The following is a 27,910-nucleotide window of genomic DNA, read 5'->3' as shown; positions in this document are numbered from 1 at the left end:
ATATTGAGTTAGGAAAAGTGGGACACTATAAGACACATACATATAAGGTTGGGAGAGGGTTGGGGAGGACAAGCTTCTGTAAGTGTACTGTCTTTTTGCTCTCCACTTTCAAGCCCTTGTCTTCTTGTCACTTGTGTGTGTATGTGTGTGTGTGTGTGTGTGTGTGACATGTGTGTTGTTATCCCATTACCATCTCTCCTTTTCTCCCTCTACCCAGAACAGCATGGCAGCTTGGCAGGCTTAGCTCGGTCCCTTTTTGAGTATTTGCTTTTTGTGTGTCCTTAGTCAAGTACAGGCATGCATAGGAAGTATCCTTAGATTGGGAGGCAGTGAATAAGTTAAGCTTTGCAGGTTAGCTAGCTGAAGGTGCTATATTGCACGTACAAATCGGCCAATGATATGCGGAGTACGGCGTATGTCCCTAACATGCAGAGATGCTTTGGTGATGGAACTAGCTGCTTGGATCTATTAGCAATATATATGAAGGGGATCAATATTGCACAAGGCATCTGATGGTAAACAGCTTAAAACCCCATAAATATGTGCAAACTAGCATCAACACTCTCTCCTCTTTGTATGATCCTTGAGTTTTGATAAGGTTCTACTCTCACTTACACACACATCCTCATAAGCTGTGCTTAACATTGTGGAGTAAGAGATAATCCATTTGATCCTCTAATTAAAGTGGTACTCTCCTAGCTACCATGTCTATATATATATATATATATATATATATATATATATATATATATATATATATGGATGATCAGAGCTAGTTATGGTGCCCAACAAGCACATGCCTACATATATTGAGTAAAGGCTTTATGTGTATTCCCCTCACTGCTTAAGAGTTGTTAATATGGTTACAACACTCATCCCCTTAAAGAGAAAAAACAACCCTAATCCATTCACCTTGCCTGCCTAATTAAGATATGTGAAGCACACAAGATTGTATTTTCGTGCATGCGTTAGCCCTTTAAGAGAAGGGCACAATTATCATCACAATGAGGCAGCTAGAGATTGGGAAGAAAGGTGAAAATGGCAGAGGCTACAGACTCAGCAGGCAGTCATTAAGATCTTCATTGCAGCTGTCATATTCCGGTACGTCAATATTGATTGTTGCCACCGCTGCTTCCATCCCTTTAATCGCCATCTCCATCTACATAAATCTCACATGGCTGCAGGACTTCTGGATCGAAGTGATGCCAAGCTTGTGGAGGTTGATTTGTGGCATTTTCACGCCCAGAAACCTCTTCATTATGCTAAATGTCCTCATACTCAGTATTTTGGCCCTTGCCCATCTACAGAGTACATCAACATCGTCTGCAGCACCTGCACGCCCGCCGAGATCTTCCCGCCAAGCAGCTGGTGCTGCACCAAATCAGTATTCTGATGATTATGATCAGCCCATTAGTACTAGAGATCATAACATCTGCTCAGGATCAATTAGGCTTAACGAGGATGATATAGGGGGCGTTGTTAGCAGTGCGGACGATTTGCTGGTAATCGAGCTCGATGTCGATGTCGATAATGGTGATAATGGTAGTGGTGGCGCAACGGCCTTATTAGGCGAGTCAAAGGATATTGAGATTAATAGGAATGCAGATTATCCTGCTGATGAATATTCAGACGCTACTGCAATTAGCGCTAATCATGGTCTTATTTGTCCGATTAAGGAGGCAAAGAATGAAGACGCTGTAACCAGTTCGGATGCAGCGATTGCCGAATACTTGAGTGCCCAATTGGAATTACCAGCAATAGGCAAACTAATCCTTAGCAGCGACGCTGAAGAAGAAGAAGAAGAAGAGGCAGCCACGGCAAGCGCAAAAGCAGAAAAAGCAGCCGGCGCTGGAGGTAGCGTCGACGTCGACATCGATTCGCCCATTTTCACACGACAAGCGCATGAGAGTCGGCCTTTGGCATCCGCTCATTTCACACGCAAGTCGAAGGCCACCCCACCCAATGAGCGCCCTCTTAGCCCCTTGAGGACCATTTTGAAGCGTGGGGACACGCTCGAGGCCACATGGAAGGCCATCTGCGAGAGTAAGAGACAGTCTAGCCCTTTCAACCGCCATCACCCCAAACACGAGGGCATCCATATCCATAATGGGCTCAGTCGAGTAAAGCCTCAAGGACCATCCCCATCGCTTCTATCACCCATCAAGCAAAGGCACAAGCCCACTGTCGATATGTTGCATGATGATGAGCTCACACAACCGCGATTGATGAGGAAACGAGAGCCTTCCATTCCCCAAGAGGAATTGAATGCAAAGGTGGAGTCTTTCCTCGCAAGGAGGAAAGCCCAAATCAAGATTCAACGGGAAAAATCTCTCCTTGACTACATGGAAATGGTAGGTCGAGGAGCCAGTTGATATTGGTGGGTGGGTTACATAAAACAGTAATCTTCTATATCGTCCACATTCTTAGCAATGATGACCCTAAACTATATCTACATGTAACAAGAGAATCTCCCATCGATGCTTCGACATATCAAGGAGGGTAGCAGAGCGATACATCCTCAAACCTAATATGGATAATCAACCCTAAACCTACACATCTTTCTCACAAGCGTGTCTTAAAAACCTATCATACTTTTTGTAGACCTAGCTCAAAGAGTGTAGTATTGAGATACTAGTTTATGACTAACCTTAAGCCTTCACTTTTTGTACACAGAGATAGCCTACAAGCCCAACTTTTTGTAGATGTTATTCTTAAGGAATGTAATTTAGGATAGCGAGAGCAATATGGTCTTCATTGTCGCTGTACATGTGCGTTGATTGATCCTTTGTATAAAGTGCTAGCTGGCATGCTAAAACATGCGTTAGAGGAGAAGGGAGAAAGGCATGCAAATATATGTTTGCATTTGTTCATTGGTAAATGGGACCCTTCACTACAGGAGTTCATTTGACTTACTTCGCACTCTGTTTTGAAATGCCTCCGTGAAGCTTCCCCTTGTTTTGTCGACGAAGTTTGGTTACATTCTAGCTAGAGTGTTTTGCCTAAAATTGGAAGGTAATCATTAACGCTCGCAATCTTTGGGTGATGCTTACTAAAGCTTCACACTCTAGAAGCCCAAATTGGAGTGATTTGACTTCCACTTGTTAACCTACATGAGATTTGCATTCAAGCTGCATTGATTTGCCCAAATTTGAATAGCTAGTACAGAAACTTTGAAGTCCTTAGGCTAGATTAAGACGATGACCGGTGCTATCAATGCATAAATGAAAGGGGTAGGGGTGTGCTTCCAAGTTGGCTCTAGTGTGCTCCTGGTTGGGCTGATATCTTGCACATGGACATCATCATGCAAGGTGGCCTCTAAGGCTTGAACCATTCAAAGTAGAGTTTTGAGCCCACCCCTTGCCCAAAAAAAAAAAAACATTCCTAGGTCAAGAATAGAGTCTGCAAAAAACCAAAAAAAAAAAAAACATTCCTAGAGGTCAAGAATAGAGTCTGCAAAAATGAAATCCACATGTTAATTCTATTAAACCAAAGGAAAAAAACTGTATTTTTTATTTAAAAATTAGTACAGTGGACTACAAAAAATATCACAAGCAAGGAAACTCCTTTTTTAAAAATTGGAAAGCACTCGAAGAATGAGAGGCAAGAATGAAAGGTTAACACCTTAAGAAGGTAAAGATGTACCATGGAGCATAGAAAGTCAAAAGATTTTTGAAGTAAAGGGATCGTTCTAAAACATCGTTGGCTATAAAAAGAAACACTGCTATGCTTTTTCTGGTCCACTGAGTTTGTTTCTGCTTTCTTCAAAATCTCTCTAGGGTTAGTTTTCACAAACTAATGAGTAGTTTTATTTTAATTGGAGCCATTTCAGATATTAAGGTGATACCAGTATCGAACCGTCAAGGTCTAGGGTTGCCTGGCAAGCCATCTGCGCCGTCAATCTAGTAGCAATTTCAAACCGTAATTTCTGCTGATGCCCTTCGGATGTCAGACACCGTCAGCACTCCTAATCTGCATGGCAATGATTGTACGACTCATCAGCATGCAGAATAACGGGGTGTAGCTGCGCTGCAGGACTGTACGACACCTCAACAGGCTCCCTTGGACCTTGACGGCTGGGAATGGTCATGCAACCGGCGGGTCGTCAATATTATGGGGAATGGTCATTAAATGACCATTCCCTACCCCGTCAAGGTCCAGGGTCGCCGGGCAGGCCATATGTGCTATCAATCTAGTAGCAAATCCAAACCGTAATTTCTGCTGATGCTCGTCATATGTCAGACACATCATCACTCGTAATCTGCATGGCAATGATTGCCAATGATTGTACGACTCGTCAGCATGCAGAATAACAGGGTGTAGCTGCGCTGAAGAACTGTACAACACCTCAGCATGCAGAATAACGCACACATTGTATCTAGCGCTGCACGACTGTACCTGCTTTGGGTCAAAGATCAATACTTGGCCCGGCTCCCCTGGACCTTGACGGCCAAGAATGGTCATGCAACCGGTGGGTCGTCAATATTATGGGGAATGGTCATTTAATGACCGTTCCCTTATGACCATTCCCTACCCCTTTAATAAGGGGAAGAGAACCTCAATGCAACTCAGTTTACCATCTTTTTTTTTTCTCACGCCAAGTTTTCCCTTTGTATGTAAGGCAAGTAACTCAGAACCTTTATACAGACAACTATAAACACCTCACTTGACACTACATGTTAAAACTCTGAACCCCCCTGACAGCGAGCCATGCTACTACTTCGTGGAATCAACATTGTGGTGCTCCATAAGCATATAACCTACAAAAAACGAAGATCATTCCGACCGAAGATCAACAAAATGCTGAGTGTCACCACTCTGAATTCTTTGAAGCATGCATTGCGCCGTTGATGTGTAGTGTAGTGCCATCTTCAGCGCTCTCATCATTTGTTTTGCATTCAAATAACCATGTTTCCTCAATCAACTCCACGTCACTTTCATACAAAGAGAGTGCACACTACTGATATACACTTCAAATCATGGTGACACTATGACTAAGCTCCCTAACTACCTTGATGCAAGCTCATAAATTCTAAAATTGAACGAGCTCTTCCATCTAGAATTGAACATTTAAATCCCTCTTGCAGAACAGTTCGCCTTCTGATTTCAGTAAGATCACACACATCCACCTGATGGACACCAACATCAAAATTTCAGATTGAAAGCCGATCAAAAGCATGAAAAAGGGGGGGGGGGGATATAGCTCCATTGACAAGTCCCCTTCAAAGAGCCTGTAAGATTATGAAAGACTGAATGTGAACCTCTCCTGTACATCAGTCATGCACAAATGGCAAACTACCCTGATCTACCAGGACTAGCAAAACTACATAAAATACAGGTGTTTTTCTAGGCTAAAGAAAAATGTGCATCTATTGAAGAAGCTGCACTTAAGAACCTCCAACCCTTTGATGCAACTTCATCTGGTGTTCAGCTTTACTTTACGCTCTCTTGTCACACATATGCCTTTGGGACTTTCAGAGGCTTTATCTAAGATGTGCAATAGGCCATCTTGCCTTTGCTTATTGGAGAAAGAACAGGCATGCAAGAGGCACCTGCATGTGCAGAAAAGAACATCGCTCATCAGTTGAATAAAAGTGACAACCTTATAACTTAGTATGGGTCAAGTATTACCTATTGCCCTTGGTCGAAGCAGGACTTTGGTAACCAGTGAATGACAATACACCCTGATAATGAGCCAACACAAGTTTGTGTTAGTTCAAAGAAATTCATATACCTTCATAAGTTCAGAATAGTCTGAACTCACGAATTATAAGAGGGAATAAAGCACTCATAAACTATAAAAGCAAGGGACACAAGAAAAGAAAAGAAAAAAAAAAACTAAATGACTTTATTTGCTACGAAACAAAATTAGATAAAACAAAACATTATTAACTTAAAAATGTTTTTATAAAAGGCATGCGCAAAATAAGTTGACGCAACTTACTTGGCTAAAACTTAACACAAATACTCAATTTTTAACAAAAAAGGATAAGAAATCTTAAAAACTTAATTCTAGAAATCAAGCATCGCACAACAACTTCTGAAGGAACAAATTCTTAAGTCCTAACGTAAGCTAAATACGAAATCGAAAAATGAATACTACAAATCTTCGAAGAAGAGGCTGCAAATAACCTAAGAAGTACAAAGATCCAAACTTGACAATATGTGACCTCAACTTCGCTGCTTGTCCAAACAGGAAGAATAAGATTATCACCTTTATCATGAATAGCTTGGACAACAGGTATGACATACCTACTCACGTCGTCAGTGCCCAAGAGTAGGTGGAGGTTTGTATAAAGGTCAATCATGCTTTGAACGTACTCTACAAAACTAACGAGCTGAGTTTCTATCACCCTCCAGAGGTAATAGCATAGTTACATGGGACGGCGGGTCGGGGTCGGGAACGGGGTCGGGACGGCAAAAAAAAAAAAAAAAAAAAAGTTTTTTTGGCATTTTTTGACCTACACACATGCCACACACATAGAGCATCACTTTGACCATAAATTTACACTAAATAGACCAAAGAACACGAGTCATATAGGCTAAAATGTGCTAATAAAACATCGATGATCGATGGATACAAAATGAGAAGTGCATGCCACAAGGGCTCAAGAGTCAAAAAGCCTAAAGGAGTTAGGACAAGCCTGAGGCCTCAAGGATAACAAAAAGTACAAAGGGCTATGTAGTAGGTAGAGTCGTAGACTCAAGAGTCTAGACTCGAGAGTCGAGTGATCAATGATCATCAAACTCAAGAAGTGCTTGCCTGCTGAATCTCCACATTGTCGTCGTAGTCGAGGTCGTCAGCGACGTATGAGGACTCGGGAGGCTCGCATTGAGGCTCGAAGTCCTCCTCTAGCTCCTCCAAAAGAGTATCGGCCATAGATGGTTTCTCTTGTGCCATCTCCCACTCAGTGAAAGGATCTGCCTTGTGTGTGACGCTCTTGGCAAGCATGCGCAAGTTAGCGCTCACAAACACCAAATCATTGGCCCTCTGAACCCCAAGGCGATTCCTCTTCTTAGAGGCAATGTGGCTGTACACACTCCATAGTTGCTCCAAGCAACTAGTGGTACATGCTTGGCTAAGGACACGAACAGCCAAGCGCTGCAAATGTGAGCCATCTCCTCCATAGTCCTCCCACCACAAAACCGAGCCAATCTTGTTGCGATCAAGCTGTGCATCTACACATCCATAGGAGCCCTTCTTTTGCCTGTAGTTGAGTAGCTCGTCTCTAATCTTGCGCCTAATGTCACTGCTAGGCTCAAGGCACTCCAATGCAAGCCGCCATCCTTTGCTCACCTCCTTGTCGGTCTCTTGACGCCTTCCTTGAAACTCAGGGTCAAGCACATAAGCTGCCGCATGAAGTGGAGAGTAGTATCCATTCCACCTCGACTCACACAAGCCATGAATCTCCGCATACTGAACAGGGTCAGGCACAAGCTTCTCAAGTGCCTCTATCATCCTATCCATGGCTTCGTAGACTTTGCCAATGCATGGCTGCAAGCCATCCATCACTCGAAGTAGGTGTAGAATAGGCTTGACCATGGTGTCAAGAGTCTTCACCTCCTCCCACCAAGCGGCGTCGTCGGCCCATTCTCGGCATTTCAATCCTACTGTTGATGTAGACTCCGGCATGGCCTGGAACTCATCACTGAGAAAGAGGCCCCTTAAGGCTCCGCCACATGTAGACAAGCGGCCTAGCATAAGCCAATTAAATGCAAATCTTGTCTCTAAATATTTGAGCAAGGACAAGTGGCTCCTCTTTGAGAATTCACGGCGCACTTTTTGATGGTTGAGCACAAAGGAGACAATTCGAGAGGCGTCACCAATGGTGGGTGAAATCCATGACAAGTTCCCTATGTCCTTGAGGAGGTTATTGAGGCAATGCGCCATGCAAAATGTGACATGGATGCTGGGATACATGCCCTCAATGATAGCTCCGGCTGCCCTATTTGACGCCTCTCCATCTGCAACCATACAAAGGACATTCTCCGGGCCGGTGATCTCTATGGTGCTTGTCCACTCCGCAGCAAGCATCTCGGCGGCCTTGCCACTATCGGATGCATCATGTGACTCCACAAAGTATATCTCCCCCTGAGAGTAGGCCACCACCCCGTGGATGGACCGCTTACGGGTGTCGCTCCATCCATCTACAAGAAGAGAGACGCCATTGGTCTCCCACAAATCCTTTGTTGCTTGGGCCGCTTGCTCCACGGCAAGCTTCTCTTTGTCAAGGAGGGTGGTGCGAAGCCTCTCCGATGAAGGTGGCACATAAGAGGAGCCATATTCCCCTATTTTCATAACCATGGTTCGGAAGTATGGAGACCTATCCACACAAAATAGAGCATGTTGTGTTAGTATGGAGAGTCGAGAGTCGAGAAGTTATAACCCATTATGAATACAAAATGGAAGATTGCAATGTGCATATGCCAAGGGAAACTCACCGCGAAGCATGGAAGGCAATGTGGTCGTGGAAGAAGAATCGGGCAACCGACCTATCCACCTCTTCCTTCAATTTAGGATTCCAATTTTCGTTGAGAGTGGTTTGGCAATGCGGAACGGAAGAGGACGGTGTACATGCATGGCTCTTGAAGGTTCGAGAGATGTCGTCAAGGTTGGCTTCCCTTTGCTCTCGCGGTGTCGCCGTGGCGGAGGTATCAACGGCAACAAAACGGCCCCTCTTGGCCGCTTCCGCAACCTCATACACCGTGAGCTTCTCAAGAAGATCCAACCTCTTCTCAGGAGCTACATGAGGGCAAAACTTCACCTCGTGACCGGGTTCATGAAGAAGATGGGCTCGCACTTTGTTTGAACCACCCGTTCTCTTGTATGGACATAGCTTGCACGTCCATGGTCTTGCACCGCCACCTTTGCCACGCAAGCTAAAGTCGACTTCATCCCACCACGACCACGTTTGCACGGCGGGCCTCCTTCGAGAAGAAGCGGCTTGAGAAGTAGAGTTGGCTTGAGATGACATGATGGTGGAGAGACTCGAGAGAGTAGAGCTTAGAAGTTAGAGGAGTTAAGAGGAGAGCTTGTGTGGAGAGAGAGTAGAGGAGAGCTTCAAAGTGGGTAGAAGAGGGAGAGGAGAGCTTCAAAGTTCAAACTTCAAAGTGGGTAGAAGAGGGAGAGACTTGAGAGTGGAGACTAGAGTGTAGAGTAGTCAATGGTCATGCTTCAAGCTTGAGCAATGAGCATTGAGTAGAGAGGATGGCATTGATGATTGAGTAGCTTGAGCCTTGAGCTTGAGGGAAATTGCAAATTGGAATGAGCATTGAGACTATGAGTATTAAGAGGCCCAAGGGAGCCTTTTATAGCCTCCCAAGGGCCAAGGCTCCCAAAATGTGGCAATTGGGGCTGCACAGATCCGTTAAAAACAGTCAAAAACGGTCAAAAACGGTGAATGGACTGCAGCCGTTCCTGGCCGACCCCGTCCGACCCCTGCCATTCCGTCCGTCCCCGGCCGTCCCCCCTGCGACCCGCCCGTCCGGCCCGATTTTCGTCCGGCCCTCAGCGTTCCCTTCCGTTCCCGGCCCGGTTACGGCCGTCCCCCGGCCCTAGGGCCCGTCCCCCCCCGTTCCCTGTAACTATGGGTAATAGGCATACTCAGCCACGATAAAGCTAGCATTTGTCACAAGGCTGTGGCAACCACTAACCTTAGTTGGTTTCTTTCCCTTGATTTTTGTTTGATTTTTGGGGCCCTCTTTTTGAAGTCACAAATAGCTGGACATTGTGTGGCAAGTGTGAAATGGCCGACGGCCGAGAGTTTCACCCGCAGTTGGGAAGGGCAGGTCACCACGAGATGCTTGGGCCAATCTACACTAGAATCCGAGCAGTAAAAGAGTGTCTAGGCTTAGTTCAAAGTCACTTAGGCTTAGTTCGCTACACTTAAAAGTGTTGGGGTATAGGCGTCTGTGCCTTGCCCAGCCGCCCAGAGTCTGGGCGCCCACTGACTTGTATACCTTATACATAGCATAAGTGTATAGGGGGCTGCTCACTCTTTGGAGTCTCCCCACCCACATCGTGTGTGTCTCCTTCTCTCTCTCTCTCTCACTCTTCGTCTGTGGTGCTCCCCGATCCCCTTCAATTGGTATCAGAGCTATGGTGACCGCGGAGAGCACGACGGCTTTGAGAGCTTCGAGGCGATAGCTCGCTCGCTCTCGACGGTGGAGTTCCATCGCGGAGTTTCACGGAGAGCGATTTTAGCTTGAGGAGCATTGTCTTTGGAGCTTAGGAGCTTAGTGTGGTCAAGCTTGGTCGAGGAGGCGGTTGCGGATTCCTTGGTGAGAGGAGCTTTTGAGCTCAGTGGAGCTCGTTAGAGAAGTGCTCGGCGGAGGAGAGCTTGACATTCGAGTGCTTGGATGCTGTTGTGGCAGAGCTCTTGCGTTGGAGCTTGCATTGAGAGGACATTGCATCACGCAGAGTGGAGCAGGAGCAGGTTCAAGACTGTGTGCAGCTCGTTTATGCCATTTTCGGGCTCTAAAACGTAGTTTTTTGCGTAGCTCCGTCATACAGAGTCAGATCTACATGATCCAAGAGTCTAGGTCAGGGTTTTGGCACGCTCCGAACACGATGGTGATGTCTATTTGCTGAAATTATGCTTTGAATTACAACAGGTACAGCAGCAGGTTTATTTGTGCACTTTCGGGTCCCAAAAACACTGTTTTTGGTATATCTCACACACACGGAGTATTTTCTGCAGCAACCAGCAAATTCATAGGTGTACACAGGTTTTTGGATATGCATTTGTCCAGAGAGCCACTCATGCGAGAGTGAGCTATGTTGCCATGGTCTTGGCGGTTTATGTATGCCATATATGGATTTGTGTATTTGTTTATGGCTGAGATTATTTGAGTGGTACTCCGGCAAGAGCGGGTATGCTCATATGTATGACTTTGTGAGGTGATTCCGGTCGAGTTTATTCCCGGATTGGCCACCGTGGCATATATTATTGTCTCTTTGAGGTTTACTGTTGAGATATTGCTCCAATTACAAAGGAGACTCTGCCAAAAATTTTGTCAGATATTTATGCGCGATTAAGTCATATTGACTTGTGATTTTGTGCAAGGTTTTGCACGGTTATTGGTGCAACTTTGCATCAGGTTTTGAGCCATATTTGCAGACTTTTGTCGATGCGATACGAGCCAGTTTAGGGCTGATTTGGTTGACATTTGCTACTCATTGTTGGTTGCTCTTTTGCGAGCATTATGGCTGATTTTTCATTGGACTTCCAGCGTTATGGTCTGACACAGTTTGATGGTGCAGATTTTGTTGCTTGGAAGGAGCATATGCTTGTTGCATTGACGGATTTGGGGCAGGATAAACCCTTGCGTGGTTTATCGGCGAAGCCCAAGTCTATGCGTGATGATGATTGGCAGGATCTTGATGAGTTAGCCATGTCTACGATTCATTTGCATCTGGTTGAGTCCGTTTACTGGCAGGTCTCGAGGGAGACTACAACTCATGCTTTATGGCACAGTTTACATGCTATGTACGCGACATCCATGTCTACAGGGAAGTCTAGTCCCACTTCTATGTCCATGGGAGAGATTGATCCCACACGCAAGTCTCGACGGCATAGAGACTTGACATGTTGGCATTGTGGACATAGAGGGCACATTAGGCGTCGATGTTTCAGGCATTTGAGACAACGGAGGCGACAGATGCGTGATGCAAATTTGGGCACGACAGATGCTAGTGAGATCAGTACGGTGGTTACTGAGTATGCTTGTGACGGTGATGTCACATTTACATCTAGCTTTCCTTCAGACGATCTTATGTCTACGGATTGCATATCGGATTGCACATTGTCTTCACATTGGTTACTAGATTCAGATGCTACTTTCCATGTCATGTCGCATCGTGAGTGGTTTAGCACGTTTTCTAGTGGGAGACTTGGTTGTGTGCACATGGCTGATGGTGTTGTGTATGACATTGAGGGTGCAGGAGACGTATGTTTGTCCTTGCCCATTGGTATGAGATTTACCCTGCGTCATGTGCGTTATGTGCCAGATCTGAGACGGGATTTGATCTCAGTCAGACAGTTACGGTATAGTGGATGTCGAGTATCGCTGCTTGAGCGATCTTTTGCGTTGCATTTGGGTTCGCTAGTGATTGCGAGAGGTGCCAAGAGTGGTACAGGTTACCCATTGCATGTGGATCACGGGAGAGACAGTGTTGTCTCTGTGACCATGCAGCCAGGTAGAGAGCGAGAGAGCAGGCGAGTCTCTTTTGCTCATGGGTTGCAGGGTACTTTGCATGGAATGCAGAGTAGTGAGCTCGTTGTGCACACAGTTGGGGCACGACTTGAGCAGTCACATAGAGAGGTGACAGAGTCAGACATGCATGCTTTGCTAGTGACTGAGCAAAGCAGAGACTCAGTTGTGCTAGATACTTCTATGCAGGATAGACAGGTAGAGCGGTCTTGCTCTAGTGAGTCACGACAGGAGGACGTTGTGCAAGAGTCTATGTATACGGAGTTAGAGCATGAGAGCTCTAGTGAGTCACAGCAGATTGAGTGGTCATGTTTGCAGTGGATGATTGCAGAGGAGGCTGAGATGTCAGCGATTATGCAGTCATTCCTTTCTATGCTCGACAGTGAGCATGGGGATATAGTTGTGCAGGATATGTCTTCCAGTAGACACCTAGAGCAGCTGGTTTGCTCTGAGGTTGCACGACAGGTTGATACGTCTTTTGCGGACAGTCAGGAGATGCATGTGGCTGACACGCCTCGTCAGTCAGAGATGCCTATTGCCAGGGATATATATGTTGATGCATGCTCCATAGAGCTAGCAGGGCCCGCTAGCATTGCATCGGCATTCAGTGGTCTCATGTATGAGATGCTGATCTTGAGACCAGATATCGCAGCTACAGTGGGAGCATTTGCAGTTGGGGTTATCAGTCATTTGTTGACTGATGATGGCATAGTGCACGAGGGAGATATGCAAGTATTGCGTACATACTTACAGTACGTGTGTGGTACGTCTGGTGGTGTATGGACTTACACGGGAGCAGGACAACCGGATGCACACGATCACAGCCAGCCAGTGGGCATCGGTTGAGAGCGGTTTTCTCTCACCTTTTGTAGTCTTTAGACTAGGTTCCCTTGCTTAAAGCCACAGTCGCCTTTAAGTGGGAGGTTGTTGGGGTATAGGCGTTTGTGCCTTGCCCGGCCGCCCAGAGTCTGGGCGCCCACTGACTTGTATACCTTATACATAGCATAAGTGTATAGAGGGCTGCTCACTCTTTGGAGTCTCCCCACCCACATCGTGTGTGTCTCCTTCTCTCTCTCTCTCTCTCACTCTCCGTCTGTGGTGCTCCCCGATCCCCTTCAAAAAGTTGGTGGATACTAGGAAATTAACTCAAAAGAGGCAAACTGGACACTTGGCGGCTCCAGAGCAATCTGCCAGCTTGCATGAGGGGGGGCACCCAAATTTGTGAGAGAAGGCTGATTTTGATATTCAAGTGCTACTATGTGTGAGAGTAGTGGGTGCAGGAGATCACAGCTTTAATGAAAAGCTTGCCTTCTCCCTTGCTCTATGTAGCACGACGATTCCGCTCTCGTGCATCTCTCTCCCCCTTTGAATACAGAAACGTGATGCCCCGCTCGAGAGCTTTTCATCTGTATGTACAGTAGTGTGGGTTCATGTGCGACTGCCGAGGCAAGAGCCTCTTGCACAGGTACTGGATTAGCTAATTACTAATCCCCCGAAGATACAGGGTGAATTCGGAGAGATTTCACGCGAGAAATCTCGCCCAATTTAAAGGGCAAGTAGCCTTACAGGCGCGGGAGCTTGAGGGCTTACGACCGGCACACGAAATGGAGCCCAAAATAGTGGATTACATGTAGCCTGCTGTGTATTTTTGAAGGTTTAGGGTTTCCACCCTAATTGATCCCTAATTACCCCAGGAGCTTCGAGGAAGTGATGGGATCACTTTACACGTGATCTGGTGCATTTTCAGGGCAGAAAACAGAGAGTTCAGCATGTTGCAGATTCTAGCCAGGTTTGGGAAAGCGTCCGTATGCGCAAGGGAAGTCACCTTTGGCATGGGGATTTTGTTTGTGAAGCCTCCTAAGGCGGTTATGCTGCCGAAATCGGACTAGAGTAGGCCATTTTCAGCCCGGTAAACGTGGGACAGCTCGTAGGAACTCGCAGGTTTTATCTCAAGTTTAATAAGAATACAGAAATACCGAAAGGGGCGCCAGTCTTTGGGGCCTACAGGGTGTCGTTGTCTGCTTGGTAGCGCTCTAGCTGCCAGGCCATGGTTTGTGTGAAGTGTTAATTCACGTCACAGGTTTATTCCTCTGTGTCGTAAAGTTTCAATAAAGTTTTTCAAGTAAAGAATCGCGTGAAAGCTAAAGTCTACTGCCCTACAGGCCGGTTTCATGGTCCCGTTGCCGGCACAGAATCACTTTTTTCTTAAAGAGTAAGCCTTGGTTGGTTTGTGGCGAAGACACAGAGCATACAAACTCGGAATTACACTATGGCTAACAAGACAAACGATGCCAAGGAAGAGAGTTCCTCTTCACAGGACAGACAGGCTATTCCTCCAGTGTCCAAGGTTGGCGAGAGTTCACGGCCACCCTTGCCTGTACCTTTTGTTGATTTGTATGCTCCACAAGGTCAAGGGTATATGATTGAGCAACTAGACGAGGATGCGTTCATGACACAGTTGGTTGTTGCATGTACCTTTTGTTGATTTGAATGCTACACAAGGTCAAGGGTATATGACTGAGCAACTAGACGAGGATGCGTTCAGGACACAGTTGGTTGCTGTTGTGAATGTGTTCTCTCGATTGGTGCAGAATCCTAGGTTTATGGAATATCTGCAAGTCACGAGGACATAGCAGCTCCTAACCTTAATTGTTTGTTTCTTATCGATGATTTTTATTTAATTTTTGGGATCCTCTTTTTGAAGTTGCAAATGGCCGGACATTGTATGGCCAATGTGAAATGGCCGATGGTCAAGAGTTTCACCTGCAGACGGGAAGGGACGGGAAGGCCTTGTCGTCACGAGTTGGTCGGGCCGACCGACACTAAAATCCGAGCAGTAAAAGTATATCTAGGCTAAGTTCAAAGTCATTTAGGCCCCTTGCTACATTTATAAGTTGGTGGGTACTAGGAAATTAACTCAAAAGAGGCAAACTGGACACATGGCGGCTCCAGATGCACTTTCCTAGTCCGAATTATACGACACCAGAGATGTTGTCAAACCCTCCTCCGAAGAACCAACTCTCTATGGCGAGAGCGGTCTACTTATGATTGCACAAATCTCTACAATGCTAGGACTTGCCGACGATGTCGACGACGATGAGGACGACGACGAGACGGGCTGAAATCTAAAAACGCTAAGGGCTGAAATCTGCAAATCTTGATCTGCTGAATTCTGACTCTATGTCAGTGACGATGTCGATAACGACGATGCGACGACGACGCGCTGAAAACGCAGATGCTGAAATCTGCGTTTTCCGGGCTGAAACTGTAAACTTCGCTGGATCTGACCGTGCGGCGAGGATCTGCTGCCGGAAGATGAGATCTGCGAGGTTCGGGGGTTGTTCTGCTGTGTTTTAGGGCTGAAAACTGAAAACGCTGATGCTTCTTGGTGTTCCATCGCGGTGAATCTGCAAAACGTTAGGGCTGATCTGCAAACCAAAAACGCTAGGGCTGAAAACTGTTCTGTTGTCGCCGGATGTCTTGCAAATGCAAAACGCTAGGCTGATCTGCTGTGTCATGATGACGCCGGGCTGATCTGCTGTGCACAAATCGCCAAGGCTGATCTTGTAGATGAAAAAAACTAGGGTTGTCCTGCTGATGCAGAAAACGCTAGGCCTCTTGGGTTTTGCTGAGAAGTTGCCTATTGAGCGGGTGCTCCTGCTGCCTCTTTTGCCAGAAAGTGCTAGCGCTAGGTTTCTATTTATACAAACTTAGCAAAATTGCCCTACCTACTTTCCAACAAAAGTCACTTAAAAATAATAAGTGAAAAATGTCAAAAATAGGGAAAATAGGCCTATGCACTGTAAAAATGCTACTGATGGGACCTGATTGGAATCTGATGGTCATGCTGTGTGCAACCAGAGAATATGCATCTATTCTAAGTGTTTGGGCATTCACGGTCTGCGAACAGACTCACAAAGGTGCCAGATCACTTCCTATTCTAGACTGACTTGACTGAACTGAACCCTGGTCATGCTATAGCTTGTCCATGGACATATAAGGTTGGATGTGTCACGTGACATCCCCTCCTTTTCAAAGTGAGGTACTGGTACCGAACTGTATAGCGTCAAGGGAGATCGCCAACAACATCCGGAATCCTCGAGAGGACTCTTCACCGGCCCACTATGAGGCGTGGGTCGTGCGATACTTGAACTTCATAAAGGTCTGCAACGCTTGTTTCTATGGGCCGCGCCGAAAGTGACACAAAGTCTGCTATGGCTCCTTCGATGCTTTAACTTCGTCTTCTTCCGTCTTCAAGAATCTCCATGGCTGAAAATTCCTGAAACCACTTCCGACACAAATACATGAACATACCCATTCCATGTAAAGTGAGTGGAAAAAATCTCGTCTTCCTCAAAAACAATGCATGCAACATAGATGAACAAATAGATGGAGTGCCAAACCGTTCACCACATACATACAAACAATGAGATCAAATCTTGTCTTGCTGATCTAAATCAATCAACTGTGGCAATTCACAACAAAAATGCCCATGCTTGGAGCTCATACTTTCATTTGCTCTTTCTACAAATGTGTCATGCCAAAGAAGAGACATGGAGTGTGACTTCCTTGAATGCATACTTTTCAACTTTTCATGAACAATCCGCATACATTCGTGCTCATTCATAAGTGAAACGTACTCAACGTATAATATGTCATGCCTGGGAAAAGGGATCACATAAAGACGTTGACTAAAATACAGGAAACGATCACGAATGTAACACTCGTACAATGCGTGCTGACTAATCATGCAAACACATAGTACTTCCTGTGAGGGTTCTTTGGACCTAGGCTCGAGAGCCAAGATCGGTTCTTCCTGAGGGGGTTCTTTGAACCTAGGCTCGAGAGCCAAGATCGATCCTTCGTGATTGATCGAATCTACAACGAGGTTAGCTTCGCTAGAAAAAGCATCAACTAACTCATCATCCTTGTGAACAATCACATCATCTTCATGCAAATCATCATGCTTGGGAGAAATCACATCTTGATCATGCAAATCATGCTTGTCAGTGTCATCCAAATCATCATGCTCATCATAATCATTCAAATCATCATGCTTATCATCATGCAAAAATCCTGTGTATCATGCTTTGAAGAAGAAGAGACTAAGAGAGTCTCTTTTTCCTGATTCTGTGCAAACTACGCCTGCACAATAGAAAAAGTCGCCACAACTCTTTCATGTGTCGGTCGCCCTTCTCTTGTCTTGCTTTGTTCTCGCGATCAAGTGTTGCTTGTCTGTCTTTGTTCTCGCGATCAAATTTTGCTTCTCTTTCTTTGTTCTCGCGATCCAATTTGGCTTGATGTTCTTTTTCTTCCAAGTCGTACTTACGCTCTATGGCTGCCACTGTTTCTTCATAGTCACGATCTATGGCTGCCATACTTTCTTTGTAGGCCTTTCTTTCTGCTTCTCTTGCTTCGTGTTCGAACTTGTTGTCCATAAACAACTGCGTCAACTCCTCCATAGGAGTTAGTGCAATCCTTCGCGCAGATGGGGAAGGGGGAGGGTCGGAAAACCTCCTAGTGGGGGAAATTCTTCTTCACCTCTCTCATGCTCATCACATCCAAGCGAAGTATCCATTCCGCTTCGAGTGATAACCATCCACTGAAGTCTTGGGTTCTTGTGGGTTCTTGTGGTCTTGGGTTCTTAAGTTCACGAGGAACTTGGGTTCTTGGGGGGTCTTGGTTCTTAGGGGTCTTGAGGTTCTTGGGTTCTTTGAGGTTCTTGAGTTCTTGCGGTTCTTGGTTTCTTCTTCAGCTTGCAATCTGTGTTCGAGAAGGATCTTCTCTTCAACCGAGTTCTGCTCTTTTCCGTGGGCGCACCCCGCGCACCCCTTGGCGGCCTTGCGCTCATACCAAAGTTGCTTTTTCCCACCTCACGTCGATTGGCCGGCCGCTAAGTGCACGGTCCACTCTCAATGAGTGGAAAGAGGCACAAAGGGAGGCTGGACAAGCCCTTCTTTCTTGGGATTCCTGTCACTCTTCAATAACACGATTAGTAATCGACACGCCCAAGGAATATTGGGTTACGAGCGACCCCACAAGCTAAAAAAATTCTTGTGATTCTTGTGGTTCTTTCCTTGAGTGATACAGAACACTGCCAAAGCTTTGATACCAATGTAAGGTGCAACGGAATGAATGTTGAACTTTGCTCAAGATGAGTGCTCCGAACAGTGCTCAAGGTTCCTTTTGTTCTTATGGAAGGGAGAGCCTTCCGTTCTTAATGAGAGAGTGCAAGGATCACTAACAAAGTGAATGGACACTGTGCATGAAAGTGTGTGAGACTGAGAGATAGAGAGAGAAGAGAATACGACACCAAAGATGTTGTCAAACCCTCCTCCGAAGGCCCCACTCTCTATGGCGAGAGCGGTCTACTTATGATTGCACAAATCTCTACAATGCTTGGACTTGCCGACGATGTCGACGACGATGAGGACGACGAAGGGACGGGCTGAAATTTGAAAACGCTAACGGCTGAAATCTGCAAATCTTTATCTGTTGAATTCTGACTCTATGTCGATGACGATGTCGATGACGACGATGCGACGATGACGCGACGAAAACACTGATGCTGAAATCTGCGTTTTCCGGGCTGAAACTGTAAACTTCGTTGGATGACCGTGCGGCGAGGATCTGCTGCTGCAGGAAGGTGTTCGGGGGTTGTTCTGTTGTGTTTAAGGGCTGAAAACTGAAAACGCTGATGCTTCTTGGTGTTCCGTCACGGTGAATCTGCAAACGTCGGGGCTGATCTGCAAACCAAAAACGCTAGGGCTGAAATCTGTTCTGTTGTCGCCGGATGTCCTGCAAATGCAAAACGCTAGGCTGATCTACTGTGTCATGATGACGCCGGGCTGATCTGCTGTGCACAAATCGCCGAGGCTGGTCTTGTAGATGAAAAACGCTAGGATTGTCCTGTTGATGCAGAAAACGCTAGGCCTCTTGGGTTCTGCTGAGAAGTTGCCTGTTGAGCGGGTGCTCCTGCTGCCTCTTCTGCCAGAAAGTGCTAGCGCTAGGTTTCTATTTATACAAACTTAGCAAAATTGTCCTACCTACTTTCCAACAAAAGTCACTTAAAAATAATAAGTGAAAAATGTCAAAAATAGGGAAAATAGGCCTATGCAAAAATTCTACTGATGGGATCTGACTGGAATCTGATGGTCATGCTGTATGCAACCAGAGGATATGCATCTATTCTAAGTGTCTGGGCATGCACGGTTTGTGAACAGAATCACAAAGGTGCCAGATCACTTCCTATTTAAGACTGACTTGACTCAACTGAACCCTGGTCATGCTGTAGCTTGTCCACGGACGCATAGGGTTGGATGTGTCACGTGACATTGCTTATCCCCCACAGGAATGCACCGTTCCATCACGAAGGATTGCGAAGAAAACGGAGAGTTTTCTGCTTGAAAACTCAATCGTTTTAAAGGGGAACTGTCCCATTGTGTGCAGGAGCACCAAAGACACGCGTGGACGTGTTCGCTCCGTCCAAAACGATCCAAAACAGAAAATTACAGCCTGCTGTTTTTTTTCTGCAGGTTTAGGGTTTCGCACCTAAACTGCAAGACAACATCAGGGGAGCCTCGGGAAAGCCTCGGGATGCTTAAACAGAGCTTTGGGCACCTGACAGTGTCAAAACAGGGAATTACAGCACGCTGAAATTGACATGCTGCTCACTGGAAAGCTTCTTAACCGCAAGGGAAAGTGTCCTTGACGTGTATTTTTTACTACAAAGGGTTTTGCGTCGTTATGCTGCGTTTTGCTGTTGAAATTGGGTCAGAAACCTGCAATTACAGCCATGGACAGGTTTAAACAGCTTGGTGAGAGATAGATGAAAGTGTTCGGGTCGTCTATTTGCAATAAGAATAAAGAAATACCGAAAGGGATGCCAGTATTTGGGGCCAACAGGTTGTCGGCGTCTGCTTGGTAGCGCTCTAGCTTCCAAGCCATGTGTGTTCGAAGTGTTAATTCCAGTTGCAGGTTTTATTTGCAAAGTTTCTGAGTGTCCTAAAGTCTAAAGTAAAGTTTCGGGTGAAAGCCAAAGTCTACCGCCCTACGGCACCGAGACAGAATCACTTTTTCCTCAAGAAGTGAACCTTGGTTGGTTTTTGGTGAAGACACAGAGTATAGGAATGCGGGATTACACTATGGCAGACAAAAGGAAAGGCATCATGGAAGAGGGTTCCTCTTCACACGACAGGTAGGCAATTCCTACAGTGTTTGAGGTTGGCAAGAGTTCTAGGCCACCCCGGTCTGTACCTTTTGTTGATATGAATGCTCCACCAATGCAGGGTTTTATGACTGGGCAACTTGAAGATGATGAATTCAGGACTCAATTGGTTGCCACTGTGAATGTTTTCACTCGACTGGTGCAAAACCCAAGGTTTATGGAGTTTTTGCAAGCGCCACCAGTGCCACAACAAACAAGGCAACTCACACAGCCAATAGAGCTCGTTGAGGCTCAAACCCACGTCCTTCATGCGTCCCAACAGGATAGGGAGCACTAGCACATTGCAGAGTATGTCACAAACTGCTGACGTGTCAAAGCCCTAAAGAAGGGAGCCAACTTGCAGATGTCGACCGAGGGGCCTACACCCTAAGAAGAACAAGTAACAAAAAAAGAAGTCCTCGTTCGATGGGGCCCCTAGTGACATAAAGATTAAAATAAAGCAAGACCCGCAAATGATGACATGGCAGTTTTCGAAAATTGCGCTGACATGATGACGTGGCAAACTGTACGGATTTCCGCGTTTTGCAGTGACTACTGTACAGAAATTCCATGATTTACGCTGGCAGCTTTTTGGCATTGCTTTTGGACCAAATGCTTTTGAGTTTGAAGGCTTTTTACTATAAACTGCTTTTGGGGCCTAGCCTCTAGGGCCTTTAAATATGAGGCCTAGGGCTCATTCTCTGGCATGCTTCCTGGAGAAGATGTAGAGTCTGGAGTATCGGCTTGTACTTTGTTGGTGCAATATAAAGAAATACCGAAAGGGGCGCCAAGGTCTTGGGCCAGTACTCTCTGGGGTGGAATTCCGCCACTCCGTGTCGCGTTGTTGGGAAACAAACAAACTGAAACACCTCTATAGCGATGTCACCCAAGAGCGTTGAAAGAGGACTACAAGACACCAAAAGCTTTGAAAAATCCCTTTGAAACACCACAAGCCCAATAGGAGTAGACCCTTGGGAATTTACTAGCCGTCACCCACCCAAGAGACTGTCACATAGGAGCAAAACCCTATCAAAGCACGGATTTACAGCACGCGCCGACCAATGCAGATGAAGACAAGAGCCTCTCCTTTCACAATCAAGCATCACAAACCCATAACTTCAACATCAATTCCACAATTCATAGATACATGCCCTCCGAATCTGTCTACACACAATTTGCCACTAGGCTGCCATAGCCATAACCCTGCAGAGAACTAGTCGTAACCTGATGAGCACAACTCCAAATGGGGCACTTTAAAGCTTGAGAGAAAGCTTGAAAAATGACTGGCGAGAAAGCTGAAGATGACTAAAATTGATTCCATACGCCCCCATGAGAAAATTGACGCGAACAGAGAGCTGTCCCTGCACGACTACTGAAACCGGCCCGTAGGGCGGTAGGCGTTGGCTTTCACCCGAAATTCTTTACTTTATACACACACACAGAGCACTTTGCAAAGAGAACCTGCGACGGGAGTTAACACTTAAACACACACACGGCTCGGAAGCTAGAATGCTCCGAGCAGACGCCGACAACCTGTAGGCCCCAAAATTGGCGCCCCTTTCGGTATTTCTTTATTCTTTAGGAGGGTAAATTACAAGGTAAGGTCCTGGGAATCCTTCACGTGTATCCACCTAGATACCATTTGATTTGGCCAAATTTCGGCAGCATAACAGCCCCAAAACTTGCGCGAAACCAATTCCCCTGCTGGAACTCGCTTGCACTGTCGTATACCCTCTGATTCCTGTCCAAAAACAGTAAATTCAGCACGCTGTATTTACTGGTTTTTGCCATGTTTTCAGCCCCAAACAGTCCCCTAACTGTCCTTTGCCAGTGGGGCACGATTCCCAATGATCCTGGCGTCCGTATGGCTAAAAAACAGTGAATTTACAGCGCATACACAGCGCTGATTTTGCACCTGTACGGTGAGGTTATGACCTCACCAGTGCCTGCTTTGGAGCACCAGTTAGCTACCCCTGTTCCTGCTCAAGGAGGCTCTTGCCTCAGCACAAAAGCATGAACCCTCACAACTGTACATCAGTCAAATGAGTAGCCCTCTTGTGGGGCATCACATAACTGCACGTAGGGGAGAAAGAGAGCAGTATGTAGCATGCGGGGCATCACTCCCGTCACCATACTCTACATAGAGGGAAAGGAAGCACTCCATAGCTCTTAACCTGTGACAGGCTCTCAATGAAGCATCCCCCCCAGCATAAATCGAGTGCCCTCTCTTCTGCCCTTGACCTGTAATGCATCTGTAAACAAATAGATGCAAAAAGGGGAAGATTTCCATGGCTGCCAAAACCTGCGTATCGCTGAAAACGCAGCAAAACAGCCCTGTAAACACGCATCTGATGCCTTCCAATGCTGAAAATGAGCTCCTTGGACCTAGACAAAGTCATGGGAAGCTCAAAAATGGAGAGAAATGGCTGAAAATCCAAGTTAACAGCCTCCAAAACTGCTCTCAAAAGTCAGTTACGGGTTCTGTTCTCCCAGACTTGGTAAATTGACCACAAAGTGCCACTTGGCACTCATGCATGCAATTTCCCCGCATTGGGTTTCCTGCTTAAAAATCTCTCAACCGATGCATCAGTTGACTTTGCAGCAGAGTACTAAAATGTTCCCTTGGTCATATCAAAGGTAATGACACGAACACATTTCACGGCCCAAAATAGCAGTTCCCTAATTTTTAGGAGATGCTTCCGTCGGGCTCCCTGTGATCTTCTGACCATCTATCCTCATTGGGACCGCATCCAAAAGAGTAATGTGGCCCAACTATCGCATACTTTTTGTTGGTGATCCCACCTTGACTTTATGCCTTTATTGAGTTCCCTTCCTAGTATCCACCAACTTGCTAAGTGCCACGAGGGGACCTATATGATCTTGCTCTGAGCCTAGACATCCTCTTACTATACGAATTCCAGTGCCGACCACTTCCTGTCTGCGGGTGAAACTACCGTTCACATTGGCCATACAATGTCCGACCATTTGCAACTTCAAAAAGAGGGTCTCAAAAATTAAACAAAAATCATTGGAAAGAAACCAACAACTAAGGTTAGCAGTTGCCACGTCCTCGTGACAACTACACGTAGAGAAGGCTAGTCGGGGCAACTACATCCAAGAGCACCAAGGAGACACAACGAGCTAAAACCTGCAAATTTATGATCTTTGGCTGAACTTTTTTTAGTTTTTACATGAGTTTAAGTTACATACAAGGCTCACTTCAAAAAACTCACTCACGGGCACTTACAGTAGCCCGACAGCTGGCACTAGACTAGCGACTTGCAGTGCATGTACATGTGCTTGCTAAAGCAAGCTAAAAACCCCACAAAAAGAAAGCCCACACGCCCTTTTGACATCGGGCGTCATGTCCATATGTACAAATTTACAAAAAACGGGGTGTCAGAAATGCGCCCAACATAGTTTGCCACACCCCAGCCTGCTAGATCATTCATGATCAGCAGCACAAAAGAGATCCTGTAAACCACATGAGGGAGTCTTCACTTCATCTTCATCATTAGCCACACGATCAGTAAATTCTTCAAAAGAAGGCTCATCTTCAATCACAGTCATCAACCTTGCAATATACTTCTTCAACCTGTAGCCATTCACACGTGCTTTATGTGGGGTACCATCCAAGTCAGCAAGCTGATATGTACCATTTGGAAACCTGTTTAAGACCAAGAAAGGACCTTGCCACTTGATTTGAAATTTCTTTTGAAAAGTGCTATCAAGCTTACTATTGTAACGAAGCACCATGTCACCCTTCTTGATGTCCTTGTTCTTTACCTTCTCATTTGCCTTTGCTTGATTCTTCTTCAAGACCTGCTCATAATGCTCAAAAGCTAACACCCTATCCAATTGTACACATTGCAAATATAAAAGTATTTCCTTGAATGCATCCTTGGGCTCTTCTTCAAGCTTTAGCATCATCTTCGAGGCTGGTATCTCCACCTCAATAGGAAGTAAAGCCTCTTTGCCAAAAACTAGATGGAAGGGAGAAAAACCAGTACCTGATTTGATGGCAGTCCTATAAGCCCATAGAGCACAAGATAGCTCTAAATCCCAAGTCTTCACATTGTTTCTTGTCATCTTTGTAAGCATCCTTATGAGCTCTCCATTAAACCTTTCATTCATGCCATTGCATTGGGGATAATATGGAGTAGTAAACCTGCGATGCACATGAAGCTTTTCACATAGATAATCCACCAACTCTCCCCTGAAACCTGGACCCTTGTCAAAAAGCAACTCCAATGGCATGCCAAATTTGCAGCAAATATCTTCATATATGAATAAGGAAACATCTTTACTCGTGATGTGCTTAACAGCTTTGGCTTCGGCCCACCTGGATAGATAGTCAACAGCAGTAAGTATGTAACATTTGCCTCTAGCTGTCATAGGTAGAGGACCTATTGCATCAATACCCCACTTCTCAAACACATCATAAGCCACAATGCTGCCTCTAATTTCTGATTTGAGAACCCTATTTGCCATGCTTTGACACTCTTTACAAGACTTACACCAATGATGAACATCACGTTGAACACTTGGCCACACATAACCCTCCTGCAAGACTTTATGCAAAGTGATCTTTGCAGCAAAGTGACCACCACAAGAACCCTCATGATTCTCCTCTAAAATTTTGTAAATTTCCTCTTTCCAAGGCACTTTTCTCATCACAAGATCAACCCCCTTCATATACAAGGCATCACCAAGTAGCACATACCTTTTGGCACGACGTAGGAAGGCGTACTTTTTTGGCTTCTCCAACTCTGATGGAAGCATACCTGTTTGTAGAAACTCTTCCTCCCTCTCTAAAGCTTCCCTTCCCAAATAAAGAGGAGAATCAGCCCTTATCACATACGATTGCCCAATTGAAGCTTGCGTTGCACCATGTGCTTCTTCATTTTGAGACCTGTCCACATGCCTTAAACTCCAAGCTTCAAAATGCTTAAGCAGATTCTTCACTTGAAAACACATGTTTTTCAGCCTTGGATTCTTACCTTGCCACACCCTAAGTACTTGCTTCACCACCAAAAGAGCATCACCTCTTACCCTCACACGACGGATGCCAAGCTCAAGGCAAAGGTTGAGACCTTTCTCCAAAGTAGCATACTCAGCTTCATTGTTGCTTTGTGCTGTAAGCTTCAAACTCCTTTTAGTTACCAAAGCACCTTGAGGATCATAAACTACCACACCTCCTGAAGCTTCACCGTGCGCTTTCCTGTAAGAGCCATCAAAAAACAATAGATAGGCATTGTCTATGTCAGGAGCTTCCATGTGTTGCTTCTTCACTGCATCCTCCTTAAGAAGAAGAGGGCTTTCCTTATAGGTAAGCAAATCAGCCAATGTAGCCCTTGTACTCTCCTCAACAAGAAAAGAGAATTGGAATTCATGTAGCTCCACAATCCACTTCATGAGCCTCTTTGACAAAGTAGAGCTATTCACCAATTGAGGTAGAAGAGTGTAGCTAGTGAGGAATGTGAATGGTTTAGGGAGAAGGTAGTGCCTAAACCTTCTACATGCATAAATCACACTCACCATAATGAGCTCCACCTAAGTATAGCCTCTCTCCACCTCTAGCTTCACCCTGCTAGCACAATCATGTAGTGGGAATTGTTACCTCGTTGAAGAAGCATAGCTCCAATAGCATCCTCACCTACTGATGGATTCACATAAAACTCCTTATCCCAATTAGGAGCTTGCATAGCAGGAAGAGAACCAAGAACCTCTTTGATACCTTGAAAAACCTCTTCACGTTCATTTGTCCATTGTAGAGGATCCAACCTTGCTACTTGTTGTAGAGGATAAAGAAGTTGAGAGGACAAAGGAATGAACCTTGCCATATACTTCACCTTTTGAATAAAAGTAGAAAGTTGCTTTGTATCTTTAGGTGATGGGAGGAGCACCAAAGCCTTCACTTTGTCAGGACCCGCTTCAATCCCATTCTCTGAGATCATATGCCCCAAAAACTTCACTCTTGGTTGAGCAAGATGACATTTCTTTGGGTTGAGTTGACCTCCACTTTCATCATATTGCTTCAATGTCATCCCAAGTTTTGCACAATGATCCTTTCTAGAGCTATAAACACAAAAGTCATCAATAAGATCCTTCACAAACTTGCCAAGAAAGGGAGAGAACACCTTGTTGACGCGCTTTTGATACCACGCACAGCCATTCATAAGACCAAAAGTAAGTACACAATAACAAAAGCATCCCCATGGCGTGATAAATGTGATCTTCTTTCGATCTTCCAAAGCCAAGGTGAGCTGAAAATATCCAGAGAATCCATCACATACGCTATACCTCTCATGCCCTGCAATAGAATCAAGTATGTCATCTATGAAAGGAAGAGGGTATGGATCCCTCTTCATGGCTGCGTTTAGAGGCTTAAAATCAACACATATCCTCCACTTTCCATCCTTCTTGGCTGTGACAACAATAGGACTCACCCATTCTGCAGTGCTCACAGGACATATGAAACCTGCTTCAAGAAGCTTGTCTACCTCTTCCTTTAAAGCATTAAGTTGTACCTGTCCCATTCTCCTTAGCTTTTGGCGTACGGGCTGACCTCCTTCCTTGATTGGAATGTGAATTTCCTCTCCCTTAAAGTCTCTAATTTCCTCATAAGAAGTGATGAATAAATGGGGAAATTGTTGTATCATATGTAGGTACTCACTCTTCTCATGACTAGTAAAGTCGGGAGTCAACATACCTTGTGTCAGCTCCTGCTTGACATTAGGTTGAACTTTGGGTTGCATCAGCTCTTCAATTTGCTCATAAGGACCAGAGATATCCTCATTCTCCATAAGGCCAAGAAATCTTTGTTTCTCATCATGCTCTTCTTCAAGAAACAAGGAGGAAACATCTAGATCACTATCGCTGCTATCTTCCACTTCACTGCTCTCATCCCCATTGTCTTCTTCTTCACTTGAGTACTCTTCTTCATCACTTTTCTCATCAAAATCAGCATCCAAAGATTGCTTGCTAGCCATGTCAAACCTCTTCTTATCACCCCTTCTATTGTAGAGAGTGATGGTACCATGTCCCCAATCCTGTATAGCTTTGGTTGCCTGTAACCATGGTCTTCCAAGGATGACAGGGAAAGCACTAATACCCGCGGGCATAACATGGCAATTGACAAGCACTTTAACATCAAATACATCCACCTCTAAGTCCTTTACAACTCCCAAGCACCTCACCCTTGATTGGTTGGCAAGCTTTATGCGAAAACCTGAATTCTTCACCATGTTGAGTCCCAACTTTGATACACAAGCTTGAGTAATAACACATACCTGTGCACCTCCATCAATATAAGCCTCTCCAATGCACTTCCTCTTATGCCATGCATCCATAGTAGGGCATATATCAAGTAGCTCATTCAAAGATAGGACTCTCACTAACCCCCTTGTAGGCTCCTTCTTGATGGGATTGACTACGTGCTTCCATTGCCTCTTTTAACTTGGGACACATCTCCATGAGTTGCCCAAAGGTAAC

The 27,910-nt window shown here is 45.5% G+C and overlaps 2 protein-coding genes across 3 annotated transcripts in view; one reads left to right on the top strand and one right to left on the bottom strand.

Annotated features, from left to right (window-relative positions):
- The first annotated feature begins 800 nt into the window (after positions 1 to 800).
- LOC147440053 (uncharacterized) lies at positions 801 to 2,743 on the top strand. Its single transcript, XM_086485740.1, has 3 exons — positions 801 to 1,101; positions 1,185 to 1,219; positions 1,308 to 2,743. The coding sequence occupies exons 1-3, from the start codon at positions 1,005 to 1,007 to the stop codon at positions 2,370 to 2,372; spliced, it is 1,197 nt and encodes a 398-aa protein (XP_086341866.1). The 5' UTR covers positions 801 to 1,004; the 3' UTR covers positions 2,373 to 2,743.
- A 2,295-nt stretch (positions 2,744 to 5,038) lies between these two features.
- Positions 5,039 to 27,910, bottom strand: part of LOC147440052 (uncharacterized) — a 46,633-nt gene continuing 23,761 nt past the window's right edge. The window contains exons 3-5 of one of the 2 annotated variants that reach the window (XM_086485739.1): positions 5,629 to 5,681; positions 5,511 to 5,549; positions 5,039 to 5,126 (exon numbers count right to left, since the gene is read on the bottom strand). In XM_086485739.1, the coding sequence (XP_086341865.1) occupies positions 5,054 to 5,126; positions 5,511 to 5,549; positions 5,629 to 5,681 (165 nt within the window). In that variant the 3' untranslated portion in view covers positions 5,039 to 5,053. Of the gene's footprint in view, positions 5,127 to 5,205; positions 5,550 to 5,628; positions 5,682 to 27,910 lie in introns of those variants that run through there. The other variant, XM_086485738.1, reaches the window with a different exon arrangement.

Source organism: Adiantum capillus-veneris, chromosome 16 (genome assembly GCF_014529385.1).
Source record: "Adiantum capillus-veneris isolate H3 chromosome 16, ASM1452938v2, whole genome shotgun sequence".
Classification (NCBI taxonomy): Eukaryota; Viridiplantae; Streptophyta; class Polypodiopsida; order Polypodiales; family Pteridaceae; genus Adiantum; species Adiantum capillus-veneris.
This window is presented reverse-complemented; position numbering and strand designations above follow the sequence as displayed.

Coding starts and splice junctions, on each gene's coding strand:
- LOC147440053 (XM_086485740.1), top strand. CDS start 1,005: ATGAGGCAGCTAGAGATTGGGAAGAAAGGTGAAAATGGCAGAGGCTAC. Junction 1,102..1,184: donor ATTGCAGCTGTCATATTCCG/GTACGTCAATAT, acceptor ACATGGCTGCAG/GACTTCTGGATCGAAGTGAT. Junction 1,220..1,307: donor GTGATGCCAAGCTTGTGGAG/GTTGATTTGTGG, acceptor GCCCATCTACAG/AGTACATCAACATCGTCTGC.